General features: G+C 49.1%; 1 protein-coding gene across 2 annotated transcripts in view; it reads right to left on the bottom strand.

The window, feature by feature from the left end:
* Positions 1 to 19416, bottom strand: part of LOC126535768 (protein arginine N-methyltransferase 9-like) — a 44800-nt gene that overhangs the window by 11688 nt on the left and 13696 nt on the right. For both annotated transcript variants that reach the window (XM_055073410.2, XM_050182558.3), the window contains exons 7-8: positions 8057 to 8228; positions 7064 to 7229 (exon numbers count right to left, since the gene is read on the bottom strand). In XM_055073410.2, the coding sequence (XP_054929385.2) occupies positions 7064 to 7229; positions 8057 to 8228 (338 nt within the window). The remainder of the gene's footprint in view (positions 1 to 7063; positions 7230 to 8056; positions 8229 to 19416) is intronic.

Raw genomic sequence — 19416 nt, 5'->3', positions numbered from 1 at the left:
AGGTCGTCAATTTTTTATTAAAAATTGGTGAAAATTGAAAATTTTCTAAAAACGAAACTATCAAGTTTACAACTCTGTAACTCAACCACTAAAAATGATAATACAATTCTGTGAATTTCATATAATAGTACATCTAAAGCGGACAAAATTGATATGTTACACATGAATATAAAAAAATTTAATCCTAGGGAAATACAACTTTTGCAAAACCGTTGTAACCAACGTAACAAATTCACGTAAGATGTAAAATGACATATTGCATTTGTCCGCTTTGAATGATCTAATGGATGCCGTTTACAGAACCGCGATATCAGTTCTTGATGCAGAGCTATGAATTTGTAAACTTCGTGCCTCTATTTTTTTCAGACGGTCAAATATTTGAAAATCGTTTTAAGAAAATTCAAGCCCTAAATCGAAATTCCGCTTCCAACAGTCACTAGAATTTAACTTTGTCTTTCAAATGCAACAAATTTCATCAAAATCGGTCCAGGGGTTATCTCATCAAAACGTTTTTGCGTTTTTACATGTATCTGAATAGGCCGCGTCGGAGTTGGGCCCGAGCTAAAGCTTCCTCTTAATACTGCAAGCAGCACTATTAATTCATGTGATTCCAAATGACCACCAGTAGGTGACTCTAAGGTAATGGGATGCAAAAGTGAGTTTAGTGGAACCAAAAATATTGTTATGTGTAGCTGATGCCCAATGCTATTTACAATTTATTTACAGGGGAGCTAACGGAGGCCAAAATGGCGACGCTGTATCAAGCGGGCACATGTCGTCTTCTTCCTCCTCAGTGCAGCCACACTGTGGCGGCTGTTCCGCATCATAACCCCCAGCAGTAGAAGCACCGTCCCGGTGCTTAATCTACACATCCACGGTGAAAGGTGTGTGGTGTGGCTTTAGTCTCGCCACGTGAACGATGTCACTTGCAGCTGAAGATGACGCTGAGAGGTTGGCGGGGATGATCTCATACGTGACATCGGTCACTTGTCGCACCACATGGTATGGGCCAGTGTGACGCGACAGTAGCTTTTCGGAAAGGCCCACACGTCGAACGGGTGACCAGAGAAGCACCAGAGAACCCAGAGAAAAGTGCACGTCGCGATGGCGGCAATCATAGAGGCATCTCTGATGCTCCTGTGAGGCTTCGAGACGGGTGCGGGCGAGCTGGCGTGGGTGGTCAGTGTGTGCAATTGCGTCGCAGGCGTATTCAGTGGCTGAACGTGTGGCCAAGGGCAGTAAAGTGTCCAAGGGCACTGCGAGTTCTCGGCCATATAGGAGATAGAATGGTGAATAACCGGTGGTGTCGTGATGCGATGAATTATACGCGAACGTCACATATGGTAAGTGAAGATTCCAGTCGTGGTGGTCGGTCGCAACATACTTTGAAAGCATGTCGGTGACGGTCTGGTTGAGGTGCTCCGTGAGGCCGTTGGTCTGTGGGTGGTAGGGCATGCTGAACTTGTGCTTTGTCGAGCAGGAGCGGAGGATGTCCTCGACGACTGCCGAGAGAAAGCTGTGGCCACAGTCGGTGACTAATTGGCACAGACCACCGTGCACTAAAATGATGTCATAGAGAAGAAAGTCAGCAACGTCAGTAGCACAACTTGTTGGGAGGGCTCTGGTGATTGCGTACCATGTAGCATAATCAGTAGCGAGGGCGACCTTTTTATTTCCGGATCCCGAGAGAGGAATTGGTCCAAGAAGGTCTAGACGAACACGAAAAAAGGGTTTTGGTGGGATGTCGATCGGCTGGAGACATCTAGCTGGAAGTGTGGAGAGCTTCTCCCGGTGCTGACAGGGCTCACAAGCGGCAACGTAGCGCCGCACAGAGCGGGCGAGACCCGGCCAAAAGAATCGACGGCGTACACGGTCGTACGTGCGCGAGACGCCCAAGTGTCCAGTCAAGGGAGCGTCATGAAGTTGGTTGAGGACAGTCGAACGTAGGTGCGACGGAATGACGAGTAGAAGGTCAAGGCCGTGTGGATCGAAATTGTGGCGGTATAATGTCCCCTCCTTAAGGAGAAATATCCGGAGAGAGGCGTTGACTCTAGAGGGTCGATGAGGGCTCCTAATGAAGGATCGCGGCGTTGCTCGTTGCAAATTTGAAGCAAGTGGGACACAGAGAAAACCCAAGCAATGGCGTCCGCATCAGCCGGTTCGTCAATGGGGTAGCGGGACAAACAATTGGCATCTTGGTGCAAGCGTCCCGTGTTATATACCACGGAGAAGGTATATTCTTGCAGGCGTAACGCCCAGCGAGTGAGTCGTCCCGCGGGGTCCTTGAGCGAGGATAGACAGCAGAAAGCATGGTGACCAGTGATGACACAGAATGGGCGTCCGTACAAGTATGGACGAAACTTCGCAACAGCCCACACAAGAGCGAGGCACTCACGCTCTGTGATTGAATAGCGCTCGGTGGGTGATAGAAGTCGGCTGGCATAGGCTATAATGCGATCATGTCCACGCTTGCGTTGTACTAACACTGCTCCTATGCCGTGACCACTGGCATCAGTTCGAACTTCCGTTGAGGCAGACGGGTCAAAGTGGGCGAGAACTGGAGGAGTGGTAAAGAGAGTAGCGAGCTGCTAAAAAGAGGCGGCGTGGTCAGGACTGCAAGAAAAAGGAGTGTCTTTCTTCAAGAGGTTGGTAAGGGGACGTGCGATGGTCACGAAAGCCTTCACAAAGCGTCGGAAATAAGAGCGCAGCCCTACGAAACTATGAATGTCCTTGGTAGACTTCGGAACAGAAAAATTTGTAACTGCGCGAATTTTGTCCGGATCAGGTCGCACGCCTCTGGCATCCATGAGGTGTCCAAGGACAGTGATTTGGTGGAGAGCGAAGTGACATTTTGACGAATTAAACTGGAGATCGGCGCAGCAGAACATGTCAAGGATCGCTGAAAGACGGTCTAGATGCGTGTCGAATGTGGGCGAATAAACGATGATGTTGTCCAGATAGCACAAACAGGAGGACCACTTGAACCCCTGAAGCAAAGAGTGCATCATTCGTTCGAAGGTGGCGGGCGCTTTACAGAGACCGAAAGGCTCTGTAACGGCTTCGACTGATAAAGGCCGTCAGGGGGTAACAAATGCAGTCTTTCTCGGTCCATGTCGTCGACGGATATCTACCAGTAGCCAGACCGTAAGTCAATAGAAGGAAAATAGGTGGCATCGTACAGGCAGTCATACGTGGCAGTCATCAATACGTGGCAAAGGGTACGCGTCCTTTTTTGTGATTTTGTTCAGGTGGCGATAATCTACACAAAAGCGCCACGTTCCATCCTTCTTTTTGACAGGTACGACGGGAGAAGCCCAGGGACTATAGAAAGACTCGATAATGTCCTCTTCAAGCATCCTTTTTACTTCCTATTGGATAACAGCTCGTTCCGACGCAGAAACACGATATGGACATCGGTGAATAGGGTTCGCATCGCCAGTATTTATGCGATGGGTCACAACGGACGTTTGACCTAAGGGTCGATTGTCAAAGTAAAAAATGTCACGATAGCCTTCAAGAATGCGGCAAAGGGCTTCAGCTTGAGCAGGTGTAAGGTCAGAGGAAACCATCTTCTCAATGTCGACGTCAGTACTGTGCGATGACGTCACGGTATGGGCTGAGCTGTAACAATCTTCCACTGTGAATGGCTTGACCTCATCATCCTGCAAAGTGCTAATTATAGCCAATGAGATCCCTTGAGGCAGAACTTGCGCGGTTAGCGTGAAATTGACAAGGGGAAGGCGGGTGCGATTGCCAGTAATTGTCAGCACAGTGTGCAGCACGGTAACACCATGTGTAAGTATAACGGCCGGAATTGGTGCGACCACGTAATTGCCGTCGGGTATAGCTGGTGAGGACAACAAGTCAACGTGTGTCACAGAGTGAGGCGGTAGGCTAATAAAATCCATGCAGCTCAAATGGCTTGGAGGCGGGTCCACAGGGTCGGCAAGAAGATGCAAGTCAAGGCGAAGTGAGCCGGCCGAACAGCCAATGAGGGCAGAATGATTGGCAAGGAAATCCAGACCAAGAATGAGTTCGTGAGGGCAATGCTCGATCACGGTGAAGAGGACGACGGTGTGTCTCTCAGCAATAGTGAGTCGGGCAGAGCACATGCCAACAATAGCGAGAGTACCTCTGTCTATCTTGTACAACTCGGTTCGGGGCAGGCATCAGAACTTTCTTGAGCCGACGGCGAAGAGCAGCACTCATAATGGACACATGCGCCCCAGTGTCAATCAACGCGCACACGGGAACATTGTCGACGAGAACATCCACAAGATTCTTGTTCATGATTAAGGTGAAGCGAGGATTTCGTGCCAATGTCGTCATTGCAGCTTTACCTTCAGAAGCTGCACTGTCTAGTTTTCCGGCCGGGGGTGCGGCGAGTAGGTCGGAGAAGGATCATGGCGTGACGGGGGCGAACGAGATTGCGAGATTGATGGCAAGAGGGAGAAGGCGAGTGGAAGTAGCGGGGTCCTGTCAAAGGTGTCGCAGGGTCCGATGATGGGGCGGGCATAGAAGGAGCAAAGGAAAAGGGCGCGCTAGAAGGACGAGGGTGGTAATCAGGAGAATAGCGCGTCGGAGAAGTCCAGCGGCTGCGGCAGTGGCGAGCGACATGTTCAATGCGTCGGCAGTTAAAACAGATCGGCTTGTCGCCCACGGTTCGCCATTCAGAGGGGTTGTGCTGTCCATAAGAGGAGTAAGAAGAGCGGGGTGCCGACGTGCGTGGAGAAAGAGATTCCGAGCATATGGAACAAATGGATTGCAGGCCAACATTGGACGACGGCCTGGGTCAAGGAGATTGTCACCGGAGAATGATCAGGTGACAGGAATGAAGGGGCCGCCGGTTGTGCTGCTTTGACCTCACGACGAATGATGCGGCTCAAGTTGTCACACTGCGACTGTCACACTGTCACACTCAAGTCGTCACAAGATGACGTAGCAGCTGTGTTGGGAAGTCGCGTGATGTGCTGGGATACCCGGCAGCTTTTAGCAAGCTCGAGACGGCGGCACTCCTTGAGGATCGTATCGATGCTGGTGACGTTCGTAAACACCAGTAAATTGAAGGCGTCGTCAGCAATGCCTTTGAGGATGTGATTAACCTTATCGTCCTCGGACATGTTCGGGTCAGCCTTGGCACAAAGGGCCAAGACGTCAAAAATGTACGACACGTAGGACTCGGTCGACGTCTGTACACGTGTGGCACGGGCTTTCTTGGCATTGACTTAGCGACCAAACGGATTGCCAAAAAGGTCGCAGAGCTTCTCTTTGCAGAGATCCCAGCTCGAGATCTCCTTTTCGTGAGTCTGGAACCATGCCAGTAGAGCTCCGTCGAGGTAGAAAAGAACGTTGGCAAGCATAATAGTCGGATCCCACCTGTGACTGGTGCTAACACGTTTGTATAAGCGGAGCCTGCATCAACATCAGGACTGCTGACTCCGGTGAAAACACTAGGATCCCGAAGGGGGGCAACGGCGACATAGTGTTGGGGCTGCAGGCGGAGACACTTGCATAGATGAAGTGCCGCCAGCAGGAGCCGAAGTTGCACTGTCACCGTTGCAACCGCTGCGGAGCTCCATGGCGGGTAAGGGGAACATCTGCCTCCACCAAATTAATGTCACTTGTAGCTGATGCCCAATGCTATTTACAATTTATTTACAGGGGAGCTAACGAAGGCCAAAATGGCGACGCTATATCAAGCGGGCACACATCGTCTTCTTCCTCCTCAGTGCAGCCACACTGTGGCGGCTGTTCTGTATCAATATGTGTCTACCTTGTAAACGATATAACAACACTAGCATGAAATAGAATTATACCAGAAACAGACACTGCTTGAAGCCAGTTAAGAAAAAATATATTGTAACAAAGCAGTGAAAAAAAACTTCAGCTGCACCATTAACAGTGAAAGTTGTTTCCCCACCTGGTTTCAAGTTATTCATTAAAGTTATCATAGCACAAATGTTACAGAACAAAGGTTATAACACGAGAAAGGTAATCATAGTAACGAGTCATTACAATAAGACATAAAATAATATTCAGACTTCATCAATTCCTTTGGTGCTGAATTCATTTACCGCGACAACAACGGACTTCTCAAGAATAACTTATTTGCAATGAGCACAGTCATCTTCACCTGCCACAGTATTGCCTGCTGTGACTTCCTAAGTACGTGCACAGACACAGCCTCCTTGTGTCTGCATGGTGCACAAAACACCATACAAATTGTGAAGCATGGTTGCTGAACAACAACCAGCTCAGTAGTTAGTAGAGAGTTTTAGCTTGTCTGGTATTCGAGTAAATGCAGGCAGGCTGGGCATTGGGGCAGAGGGTTGCAGGTGTAAACGTGAGCAGCCTACATGATGCAGCCACCTGGTGGCGCAGAGCTCAATCAGGCAAGCTAAGCTAATATTGCAGTAGCCAAGTGTGTTTTACTTTGCTATGGGTGTAAATTTTCGGTAGCAACACGATTACGCCAGCTCTAAAAATTTACACCAGCATCGAAGTAGCATACTTGGTTACTGCAATATTAGCTGTTTTTGACGTTTATGCCTCCGCCCCAATGCCCAGTCCGCCTGCGTTTACCCTAATACTGGACAAGCTAAAACTCTCTAGTGTGTTCAGCTCCCAACTGCGTAGTGCCACAGGTGTGAGAGTTCGATTCCCAGTGACAATAACAAACAAAAGTTGTTGTTTTTTTACATGCGGTGATGACATGTGGGGCTGGCCTGATAGTGAAAACACAATAACAGCAACACACTGATGACAGCATAGTGGAAAAGACAAATGGGTGAATAGACACAGCAATCCCAGTTCTTGGTTCTCAACTGCTGTAACAGCAAAACAAGTTGACGCACAAATTAACTAGGGAAACAGCTACTGCTGCTATTAACAGTGGCTTTGAGGTTCCGCTTTGGCAGCCCTTTACAACTTCTGACGTTCTAAATAATACTTTTGCACCCAACCAAACTGCTTTCAGCTAATGTTTCTATATAACAAGGTGTCTATATTTATAGAAAGCAATCAACAACTTGGATTTTAGCAGTGCATCATGCTGCGTGGCTACCTGTGAATATGGCTTGTTCCCAGCAGCTGTTTGAGTCTGGTCCTGTGTCCAGCCACGCATCTCCAACTTTGAGCCGAAACCACAAGCAAACAGCGTCCAGGATGCCAGATTGGGTGCAGCAGACTTTCTCTCTCCATTGTATGCCTTTGACGAGATTTTGAATTTCCTGTAAGAAAAGTAATGTCAGAAATGAAAAGCCTATTCACTGAGCTGCAGGCCATATAGAATATGCTAACCTTCTCACAATCCCTAATGCCACATGGGAAACATTGGAAATATAGTTATACAGACAGAATCAGCCCAAACAGTGAATGACCTCTGCAAGGAATTGAATACGGTAGATCACTTTTCGTAGACAAAAGTGCATACTGCAGTGTCGAGGTTCCCCTGCGCAATGCATATTATTTGAACCCCAGGCTTGTCTTCCCCAGGACACGTTCAGCTAGTCGTAAACCTCCAGCCATATATGCATTACTATGCTTCCCGCAACACCCAGCACTCACCCGAAAAAGGGAAGCTTTTTGCCGCTCACACATTGATAACACCATGCTTATCAGAGTACCTGTGCAGTATATATCACGTAGAACAGCTTGTGCTAAGAAGGAGATGCATGGTTGCTGCAGTGACACAAGTAGGAACCTCTGTAACCTGTCGCCAGCTTTTGGCATCACTTGTCTATTCTGCATTCTGTCAGGTGCTCTTACATCCCAACTGACTGTGCTCAACAAGATGCCACTACTTGCCAAAAGTGAGGCTACATCCAAGTCACTTACAAGCAGACTACTGTACCAGCTGTGGACACCGTAGATACCTGCTGGATTTAATTACCACAGAATCCCTGCTGGAGTTAATTGTAGAAAGCAAGCTACTGTACACACACATATAAGATGCATAACCCATTTTATAGCACAGAGGCTAACTTTAAGTGAAAAAAAGAATGGTCATGAAAGAAAGCGTGTTACACAAGATGTTTTCCAAAGCTTTCTGACATACCTTGCGACTGTTGAAATCCACTGAGAGCAGATGAAAAGGTTCAGAAAGCCTCAGGAAGCCATGCTTCACCTGGCTCAGTTTTTCCGAGTCGTATGGTTGTTCATCATGACTTGCAGCATTCAGTTCAACATTTTCCAACTTCAAAATGTCCTCCAGCACGTCTCTGCTAACCCTAGAAAACAAATAGCTTGGAAAGTTGTAATTTTGTAGAGTACACAATTATAAGTCTGAGTGAGAGCAAATGTTCAATGAGTAGCACAAAGGCATCATTTACTGTATTTCTCCGCACTTAAAAAAAAGAAAAACTTAATAGATCACCTGCAACACATTTTAGGCATAGTAAATGAACCTGCCCAGTCACTAATGAATGCTGTCATGATGAACATGTAAGCGGAATACACTAGAACCCTCTTGATAAATTCTTTAGGAGACTGCAAAGAATAATGAATGACCCAAGAAAATGTAACATGTGATTATACTTGCGCAACACTACAGATCAGGCAAAAAGCTACTCTCACGCAAAACTTTATTTGAAGTTGTATAGAACGCCAACAACTATTGAAAACATACTAAATGTAAAGCTCACTACAGCTGCCTGGAGGTAAGGATTAACATTAAAAACTTACTTTTTTTTTTGCCATCAGAAGTTGTGAATCGCACAAAATGAAGCTCATAATTGCCATTGGCAACTTGTGTTCAATGAAGATAACTTCTCTTCAAGCAGTCGTAGCCCTTCTTTAGTTTATGCAAAGCCATGTATATATCAAAGTACCCACACAAGATATTGAAGGCCACAACAATGTCCGCAAACGTGCACAGGTGTGAGGCAACCATTCATGCCTTCATCCACCTGATCTTTGGTTTCGACATTGTGAGTCATGCTGAGATCGGTGACGATGTCTGACAAGCTCAGCGGTTCAGATGTACCAAAGCAATCATCAAATGACACATACTCATGATAGGTGACTTGAGCTATTATTTGTGCCATAGATCCTCAAGCTCCATGCACCATTTCGGCAAACTCATTGGCATTGCCAATGTATTGCACGAACGTTGGCATTCCCATTAGTGTTGCACCTTTACCCCTCTAAACATTGAAACGTATCCTTCCAAAATCAATGCTGCATAGTTAAACCACAAACAGTGTATCACAATGTAACAAGCAAATGCATGGCATCATTGGTAGTGTGCAGTGCTATCTTTTGGACGTAATTACTGGGGAAAAAAACCCTTGCCAGATGGGACACTAATGCACGTGACCCTGTGAAAACCAAAGCGGGCCTTCAATTCAGAGTGCAAGATCAATTGAAGTCATGGCACTGGATTGACACAGACAAGAAATTCGACGACAGGATGTGCGCTAACTATCAACTGAATTTTATTTCAGAAAAGCATGGTACTTATACATGCTCAAACGAGTGGAAATCATCGCACGTGCAACCAGTTTTCCAGATAGGCAGTTTCCTTTCTGTTCACAGTAATCGAAGGAGCGCTGACGCAGTTATTACCTTCTTTCGCAAACAAGCTTGCTTCTACAATTTCCCCTCATATCTTTATCTCTGTTTTTAAACATAACTACACAATCCTTAAACAGTGGTTTAAGCCCGCAATCATCACAATGCCCGGAGACATGTCCATCTCGATAACAGTTCAGTTTTTGCTTGTGATACCTTAGCCTGTCAATGAGGCATCTGCCTGTCTGCCCTATGTACACTTCGCCACACGAGAAAGGGAAGCGATATACGACACCTTGCGTGCAGTGCACAAACGGTGGCTGATCGTTCTTCGCGCAGCCTCGGTGCAATCTTTCTCAATGGATCAGTGGCCTTACATATGGTTGATAGCTTTTGTGGAGCTGAAAGTATGACGTCCACTTCCATTTTTCGGGCCACCTTCTTTGAACCATGTGATATTCCATACATGTATGGTACAACCACCTTCGTTCTCCTTTCATGACTGCGCTTGCGCTTACGACCCGGTTCCGCTAGTTCTTTCAGTTCATTTTCCGCCACTGATAAAAGTATGTCGATAGGGTAGCCTGCTTCCAGTAGCTGCTTTTTTTGTCTAAAGAAACTCCCAGACATCCAGTGGGGGCATGATTTGCAGAGCACATTAAAAAAACATAGGTTTGCGATTGCTCGCTTCACTAACTTTGAATGTGATGAGGCATGCGGAAGCAGCATCTTTGTTTCCCTAGGGTGATATTCCCAACAGCAATGATTGGTAAGCAATCACGAACCTATGTTTTGCAAATACGCTCCACAAATCAGAAATCACGCCCCCACCAGATGCCTGGGAGTTTCCTGAGACAAAAAGAGCGGCTACTGGAAGCAGGCTACCCTATCCACATACTTTTATCAGTGGTGGAAAATGAACTGAAAAAAAACTACCGGAACCGGGTCGTAAGTGCAAGCGCAGCCATGAAAAGAGAAAGAAGGTGGTTGTATCGTACATGCATGGAATATCGCATGTTTAAAAGGTGGCCTTAAAAGTGAAAGTGGAAGTCATATTCTCAGCTCCACAAAAGCCATCAAGCTTATGTAAGGCCACCGAGGCTGCACAATGAACCATCGGCTGCTGTTTGTGTACTGCGCGCAAGGTGTCGTATATCGGTTCCCTTTCTCATGCGGCAATGTGTACAAGAGTAGACAGGCAGATGCGTCAATGACAGGCTAAGGGAACGCAAGCAACAACTGAACTGTTATCGAGATGGACACGTCTCCGTGCATTCTGATGATTGCAGGTGAAAACCACTATTTAAGGATTGTGTAGTCGTGTTTAGAAACACAGATAGAGATACGAGGGAAACTGTAGAAGCAAGCTTGATTGAAAAAGAAGCTGCCAACTATATCAGCGCTCCGTCGATTACTCTAAGCAGAAAGGAAACTGCCTATCTGGAAAATGTAGGATTCCACGTGCGATGATTTCAACTCATTTGAGCCGGTATAAGTACCATCCTTTCCTGAAATAAAATTCAGTTGATAGTTAGCGCACGTCCTGTCATCTTTCTTGTCCATGTCAATCCAGCGCTATGACTTCAATTGATACAAAGAACCAACTAGCCCAAAAATCTGCACTCCCAGAGTGTAAAGGCTGGCAACACGTAATAAACAGGAATGTATCAACAAATTTCTACTGTATTCCCACATAAGCAGCAGAAAGCTTAGTTACATTCAAGATATTGCCTACTCTTTCCCGAAACATTTCGAGATCTCTGCCATTTTTTTATGTGTAGTAACACTCACTTATAGGCATGACAGTCATTTGTTGCAATTCTCTAGACATCACAATACAGTGCTCCTGGCTGAAGCAAACAGCAGAGCAATATAATTATCGATAAGATAGTGATGATGCGCTGTCAAAAGGTTCTTCAATGTCGGGACCAAAAAATAAATCAAAGGAATATGGCCTGCACTATTATGAAGTTCCAGCATCAACAAGAGCCTGCCAGACAGCTTGCCGTACTCAAAAGCTTTTGAGTGTGTTGGAAATGCCACAATTTTTAAAGAGGCCCTGAACTGCTTTTTATCAAAGTAGAGAAATGCATTTGAAGCTAAATTAGGTTATTTTAGAAATACTTTGCTGCAAAAAGCACTTCAATACGTCCAGTAGAAGCGGTGTTATCGGCAATCAAACATGCCCTTTACGGTGCTTCCGCTCCTTCTTCGATAGCTTGCACTGCAAAGGCTACGGCGGAGAGGGGTATGCCCACAACACTCCACCTACCGAACGTCACAGCGGCGCGCAGTTAAAATATGATCTGGATGTACATGTAGACGCCACTATTTCCAATTCCTACAACGCACCAAACGTAGCCAAACGTGCCAAATGTGCTTGTCCTCAGCGAGCTGCAGTGCACTGAGCCAGCGGACTCGTCACGGCACCACGTGGTGGCCACAATATCTACATTACGTAGTAGACCACAAGCTACATGCAACAGCAGCGTTTGCTTTGTGCACGACAGGGCCAGAATGCGTGCCCGCGCTCATACGCTCTTGTCTGGCTGCTCTACATGGCGTGGACCGGCTTTGTCCTGCACCAGCTTGGCTGACGGATAGTAGCCACATCCAACTTGCACATTTTGAAGCACTATCAATAGCTCGATCATTACAAAGCAAAGTCTGCCAAGGCACCTAACCAGGAGCGGTCAGGAGTGAGCATATGCTGGCAAGCTTGCTTGTGGTCTGACCTTAAGTTTTGTGTGGTTTGAGGCTAGTTCAGTGTTCAAAACCAGTCGCAATTAGCGAAACCCAACGGCTACCACACCGATAGTTAGTAGTAACCAAATTTAGTTCCTATGCGGGCAGCCATGGCGTAGCCTGAGCAGACGATAGTCGGCTGCTTCCGGAAGTACGTACTTATTATTGAAATTCGTAAGTATATTGTCACGTGGTGGTGACGTTGAATAAAACAGTAGCAATACTGTGAACGACAAAACAAACTTTTATTGGGCGAACCTGTGCCCACAAAACAGGCTACACTTATACTAGCACAACGATAGCGGCGAACACGCTCGGCGATCGTCGAAAATCTGATCAGCGAGGCAAGCGCGTCGGCTTTTATACAGCAGTCGTCGAATGTTCCAGACTAATCGTTCGGACCCGCGCGCCTTCCACAATGTTCTACACCATTCGCGTTACGCGATGAAATCAGATAACACAAGGTTCGGCGACAACAGACAGCCGGGTAGAAGCATCGATAACTTTCCAGAAACGTCGGATACATGCAGGCGCGTCCCTCGCTGTGCGATTACAGTTGTGAAGCGGCGAAACGTGGTAGGCCGATAAAGATAAGCACACGTGTCAATACCCCCCTCTTAAAAAGCATCGACCCGATGCTGCAAACAAACGAAGTTAATAAACAAAAGCACTCGTAGCAAAGAAAAGAACAAAAATAACGAAGTTCGTCAGCGTCCGTAAAAGGGTTTAAGGCGCACCACGTGGACCACTTCAGATCGTGCGCGGCGCCGCTGTGAATGCGAAATGCCGTCTGGCACGACCTCATAGTCCAGAGCGCCAATACGTCGGATGACCTTGTAGGGTCCGAAATAGCGTCGGAGTAGTTTCTCACTGAGTCCTCGTCGGCGTATCGGGGTCCAGACCCAAACACGGTCGCCAGGCTGGTACTCGACGAAGCGTCGTCGGAGGTTGTAGTGTCTGCTGTCGGTCCTCTGCTGGCTCTTGATTCGCAGGCGGGCGAGCTGTCGGGCTTCTTCGGCGCGCTGGAGATAGCTAGCGACGTCAACATTCTCTTCGTCAGTTACGTGCGGCAGCATGGCGTCAAGCGTCGTCGTCGGGTTCCTGCCGTAGACCAGCTTGAACGGCGTGATCTGTGTTGTTTCTTGCACCGCCGTGTTGTACGCAAAGGTTACGTACGGCAGGATCGCGTCCCACGTCTTGTGTTCGACGTCGACGTACATTGCTAGCATGTCGGCGAGGGTCTTGTTCAGGCGCTCCGTGAGACCATTCGTCTGCGGATGGTAGGCAGTTGTCCTCCTGTGGCTTGTCTGGCTGTACTGCAGAATGGCTTGGGTGAGCTCTGCTGTAAAAGCCGTTCCTCTGTCGGTGATGAGGACTTCTGGGGCACCATGTCGCAGCAGGATGTTCTCGACGAAAAATTTCGCCACTTCGGCTGCGCTGCCTTTTGGTAGAGCTTTAGTTTCAGCAAAGCGGGTGAGATAGTCCGTCGCCACGACGATCCACTTATTCCCGAATGTTGATATCGGAAACGGCCCCAACAAATCCATCCCAATCTGCTGGAATGGTCGGCGAGGAGGTTCGATCGGCTGTAGTAATCCTGCTGGCCTTGTCGGTGGTGTCTTGCGTCGTTGACAGTCTCGGCATGTCTTGACGTAACGGGCGACGTCGGCGGTCAGACGCGGCCAGTAATACCTTTCCTGTATTCTCGACAGCGTCCGGGAGAATCCGAGGTGCCCAGCGGTTGGATCGTCGTGTAGGGCGTGCAGTATTTCTGGACGCAGCGCTGACGGTACAACAAGAAGGTAGCTGGCGCGGACTGGTGAGAAGTTCTTCTTCACGAGCAGGTTGTTTTGTAGCGTGAACGACGACAACCCGCGCTTAAATGCCCTAGGGACAACGTCGGTGTTTCCTTCCAAATACTCGACGAGGCCTTTTAGCTCCGGGTCTGCTCGTTGCTGTTTAGTGAAGTCTTCCGCGCTTATTATCCCAAGGAAGGCGTCGTCGTCCTCGTCGTTTTGCGGCGGGGGATCGATGGGGGCGCGCGATAAGCAGTCGGCGTCGGAGTGTTTTCTTCCGGACTTGTATATTACCGTGACGTCATATTCTTGCAGTCTGAGGCTCCACCGCGCCAGCCGTCCTGAAGGGTCCTTTAAGTTAGCTAGCCAACACAATGCATGATGGTCACTGACGACTTTGAATGGCCTGCCATAGAGGTAAGGGCGGAATTTAGCTATAGCCCAAATGATGGCGAGGCATTCCTTTTCCGTCGTAGAATAGTTGCTTTCCGCTTTTGACAGCGACCGGCTAGCATACGATATCACCCTTTCAAGTCCTTCTTTCCTCTGGACTAGGACGGCACCGAGGCCTAGGCTACTGGCGTCAGTGTGGATTTCGGTATCGGCGTCCTCGTCGAAGTGTGCAAGTACCGGCGGCGACTGCATGCGTCGTTTGAGTTCTTGAAATGCCTTGGCCTGCGGCGTTTCCCATTTGAACGCGACATCACATTTGGTTAGATGTGTTAACGGCTCCGCGATGCGTGAGAAGTCCTTGACAAAGCGCCTATAGTAGGCACACATGCCAAGGAATCTGCGCACTGCCTTCTTGTCAGTTGGCTGCGGGAACTTTGCGATGGCAGCTGTCTTCTGTGGGTCAGGGCGTACTCCTGATTTGCTGATCACGTGGCCTAGGAACAAAAGCTCATCGTAAGCGAAGCGGCACTTTTCCGGCTTCAGAGTGAGCCCTGATGACTTGATGGCTTCTAACACTGTCGCAAGCCGCCTAAGGTGATCGTCGAAATTTCCGGCGAAGACAACGACATCATCCAGGTAAACAAGGCACGTCTGCCACTTCAGTCCGGCTAACACCGTGTCCATGACGCGCTGAAACGTTGCAGGCGCCGAGCACAGTCCAAATGGCATGACCTTGAACTCGTAGAGGCCGTCTGGCGTGATGAAGGCAGTCTTTTCGCGATCTCTCTCGTCGACTTCTATTTGCCAGTAGCCAGACTTGAGGTCCATCGACGAGAAGTATTTAGCGTTGCAGAGCCGATCCAATGCGTCGTCTATCCGTGGAAGGGGGTACACATCCTTCTTCGTGATCTTGTTCAGTCGACGATAATCGACGCAGAAGCGTAGGGTTCCGTCCTTTTTCTTTACCAGGACTACAGGAGAGGCCCACGGGCTTTTCGACGGCTGGATGATGTCGTCGCGCAGCATTTCGTCGACTTGTTGCCTAATAGCTTCACGTTCTCGTGTCGAAACTCGGTAAGGGCTCTGGCGGAGTGGTCGAGCGCTCTCTTCGGTTATTATGCGATGCTTTGCAACTGGTGTTTGTCGAATCCTCGATGACGTCGAAAAGCAGTCTTTGTATCGTCGGAGAAGACTTCTGATCTGTTGCTGCTTACTCATAGGAAGACTTGGATTCACGTCGAAGTCTGGTTCGGGGACAATGCTCATCGGGGTAGATGCGGCTGAATCCGAGAGGACAAAGGCATTGCTGGTTTCCACAATTTCCTCGATGTATGCGATTGTCGTGCCCTTGTTGATGTGCTTGAACTCTTGGCTGAAGTTGGTTAGCATAACTTCCACTTGCCCTCCGTGGAGTCGAGCGATCCCTCTTGCGACGCAAATTTCACGGTCGAGCAGTAGATGTTGGTCGCCCTCGATGACGCCTTCTACGTCAGCGGGTGTTTCAGTGCCGACGGAAATAATAATGCTGGCGCGCGGCGGGATGCTCACTTGATCTTCGAGCACACTCAAGGCGTGGTGACTACGACAGCTCTCCGGCGGTATCGCTTGATCTTGTGACAGCGTTATCGATTTCGAATTCAGGTCGATGACTGCGCCATGTTGATTCAGGAAGTCCATGCCGAGAATGACGTCTCGTGAACACTGTTGGAGTACAACGAAGGTGGCAGGGTAAGTCCGGTCATGAACGGTAATTCTTGCCGTGCAGATCCCAGTCAGCGTAATCAGGTGTCCTCCAGCGGTGCGAATTTGAGGGCCTTCCCATGTAGTCTTAACTTTCCTCAACTGGGCGGCGATGGGTCCACTCATGACGGAGTAATCGGCTCCTGTGTCTACTAAGGCGGTGACTGCGTGGCCGTCGAGAAGCACGTCGAGGTCGGTGGTTCTTTGTCTTGCGTTACAGTTAGGTCTCGGCGTCGGATCACGGCTGCGTCGTGTTGAACTGAAGCTGGAACGTCGAGTCGTCAAGTCGTCTTTCGTCGGTGTAGTCTTGGCTTCCTGGCTTCGTCGGGACGGCGGCGTGTCGTCATTAGGTCGTCGAGATGGTTTGTTGGTCGTCTTCGTCGGCAGCGGAGGATCTTCGTCAGTTCGACGAACAGCAACCGCACCTCCATCGGTTGCTGCTTTTAGTTTTCCGGATACGGGCTCGCTGACCGGCCCCGGGCTGGGCCAGTGTATGGTCGGCGCTGCGGCGACAGGTAGCGGCCTGGTGATGGCGAACGCGACGGTCGTCGAGAGCTCCACTGAGTAGCGGCGAGGTAGTCGGCGATATCGCGAGGGCGTTCACCTCGCTGCGGGCGCGGAGCATTGACGGCGAAACCTCGCAGTCCCATCTCCCGGTATGGGCATCGGCGATACACATGGCCGGCTTCTCCGCAGTGATAGCAGAGCGGACGGTGGTCGGGGGCTCGCCAAATGTCAGTCTTCCTCGCGTAGGTGCGCTGGGCGACGGGTGGGCGTGCTGGCGGCGGCGGCGGCGGACGACGGAATTGCGTCGTTGCAGGGCCCTGGCGTGGTCGCGGAGGGGGACCTTGACGGCGTGCGATGGCGGCGTAGGTCATCGCTTCTGGCTGGGGCTGCGGTAATTGAGGTTGCACCTCAGGAACCCCAAGCGATCGCTGAACCTCATCTTTCACGATGTCAGCGATCGAAGCTACTTGAGGCTGCGACGAAGGCAGGACCTTGCGCAGTTCTTCGCGCACAATGGCCCTGATGGTCTCTTGAAGGTCGTCCGAACCCAGTCCTTGGATGGCATACTGTGGCGTGTGCCCCTGGCGGTTATATTGCCGGGTGCGCATCTCCAGAGTTTTCTCGATCGTCGATGCCTCTGCAGAAAACTCAGCCACAGTCTTCGGTGGGTTGCGAATAAGTCCGGCGAAAAGGTCTTGCTTGACGCCGCGCATCAGGAAGCGAACTTTTTTCTCCTCCGACATTTCCGGGTCGGCGTGCCGGAAAAGACGGGCCATCTCCTCCGTGAAGATCGCGATCGTCTCGTTTGGCAGCTGCACTCTGGTTTCTAGTAGAGCTTGGGCTCGCTCTTTTCGCACGACGCTTGTAAACGTGTGCAAGAAGCCGCTTCGGAAAAGGTCCCACGTCGTTAAGGTGGCTTCCCGATTCTCGAACCACGTCCTGGCGGCGTCTTCCAATGCGAAATAGACATGCCGCAGCTTGTCGTCGCTGTCCCAACTGTTAAACTTAGCGACCCTCTCATACGTTTCGAGCCAGGTTTCCGGGTCCTCGAATGTTGATCCGCGGAACGTCGGAGGTTCCCTGGGCTGCTGCAGCACGATGGGGGACGCTGGCGCTGCCATTGGGGTTGCCTTGTCCACAATCTTCTTGGTCTTCTCAGGTAGAAGTCCGTGCTCCGGGGGCAGCTGTTGAAGACGGCGGCTAGCTCGATGCTCCGGGACTACGTTGGTGTTCTCTTTGCGATCCGGGCTTGGATCACGGCTTGTCGGGGGCGTCCGGTACATGAACGAAAAGCACCTCCACCAGATGTCACGTGGTGGTGACGTTGAATAAAACAGTAGCAATACTGTGAACGACAAAACAAACTTTTATTGGGCGAACCTGTGCCCACAAAACAGGCTACACTTATAGCACAACGATAGCGGCGAACACGCTCGGCGATCGTCGAAAATCTGATCAGCGAGGCAAGCGCGTCGGCTTTTATACAGCAGTCGTCGAATGTTCCAGACTAATCGTTCGGACCCGCGCGCCTTCCACAATGTTCTACACCATTCGCGTCACGCGATGAAATCAGATAACACAAGGTTCGGCGACAACAGACAGCCGGGTAGAAGCATCGATAACTTTCCAGAAACGTCGGATACATGCAGGCGCGTCCCTCGCTGTGCGATTACAGTTGTGAAGCGGCGAAACGTGGTAGGCCGATAAAGATAAGCACACGTGTCAATATGTTTACTAACTTTAGCCTGTTTATTAAACTGCGTCAATAAATATACATTGTAACAGCTGGAAGCAGTGCACTGATCCAAACACCCTTCTTGGCTGATATTAACTATTGGCCAAGAGCAGCCGCATATGGGATTCTACTGTATTATGAAATGTAGCATCCAGAAAAGAGTGAGGAGCAGGCTTCTGTTGAAAAGAGAGCATCTGAGAGAAAGGTGACTTTGCGTACTGCTTGAGAGAGCTACGCGCCGCACATTACTGCAAAATCTGGCTGATATTTTCACTGCAGCCTATGCTATCCACGGATCATTTTTATTTTTTTCACCAAGCCCGAGGGATGGTTTAGGGCCCCTTTAAATGAGCATGCAACAGTCTCCTTTGTAACAGTAGCTACAAAGTTGGGATGTGATGGCTTTCACGGAGTGCCTTTTTGCATCTTCTCTTGACGTATTCACTAGTGCATCCTCTTCGATATAAACAGTATCGAAGCGGCAAGATGTCACGTCTAGCCTTCATATGACATACCACAATTTCAATACATTTTCTGCACTGTGCAGAAATGCAATAATGCGATGTCACTACCATGCAACACGCCACCAAATGAACGTTGCAAAAACTGAGTGTTGTTCAGAAGCAGTCCTTCCTTGGGTTGGATCCCCCTTGAAACTATAGCTTTAAACATAGAAAATGTCCGACATTAGGCCGACTTAGATTGCTGCAAAGAAATGCAGCTGAAATCTACACATTGTTTCAGTTTCAGGGTAAGCATGCAGATGGGCAAGCGTCCTGGGGGAGGGGGGGCGGTGAGGAGGAGGAGTTGTGCAGCAGTTGCTCAGTAGTGTTAGAGAACTTCAAGTTCTCAGATAATAGAATGGGGGGCACTTGCAGAAGTGAGGGTGCTTGATCTGTATTTTATGGTATATGCATGCAAGATTTCTTAAATGTTGTGTCAATTCTTTAGCAAAAGAGTTACCCGCCGTGGTTGCTCAGTGGCTATGGT

Source organism: Dermacentor andersoni, chromosome 4 (genome assembly GCF_023375885.2).
Source record: "Dermacentor andersoni chromosome 4, qqDerAnde1_hic_scaffold, whole genome shotgun sequence".
Lineage (NCBI taxonomy): Eukaryota > Metazoa > Arthropoda > Arachnida > Ixodida > Ixodidae > Dermacentor > Dermacentor andersoni.
The sequence above is the reverse complement of the archived record's forward strand: the minus strand, read 5'-3'. Positions and strand labels throughout refer to the sequence as shown.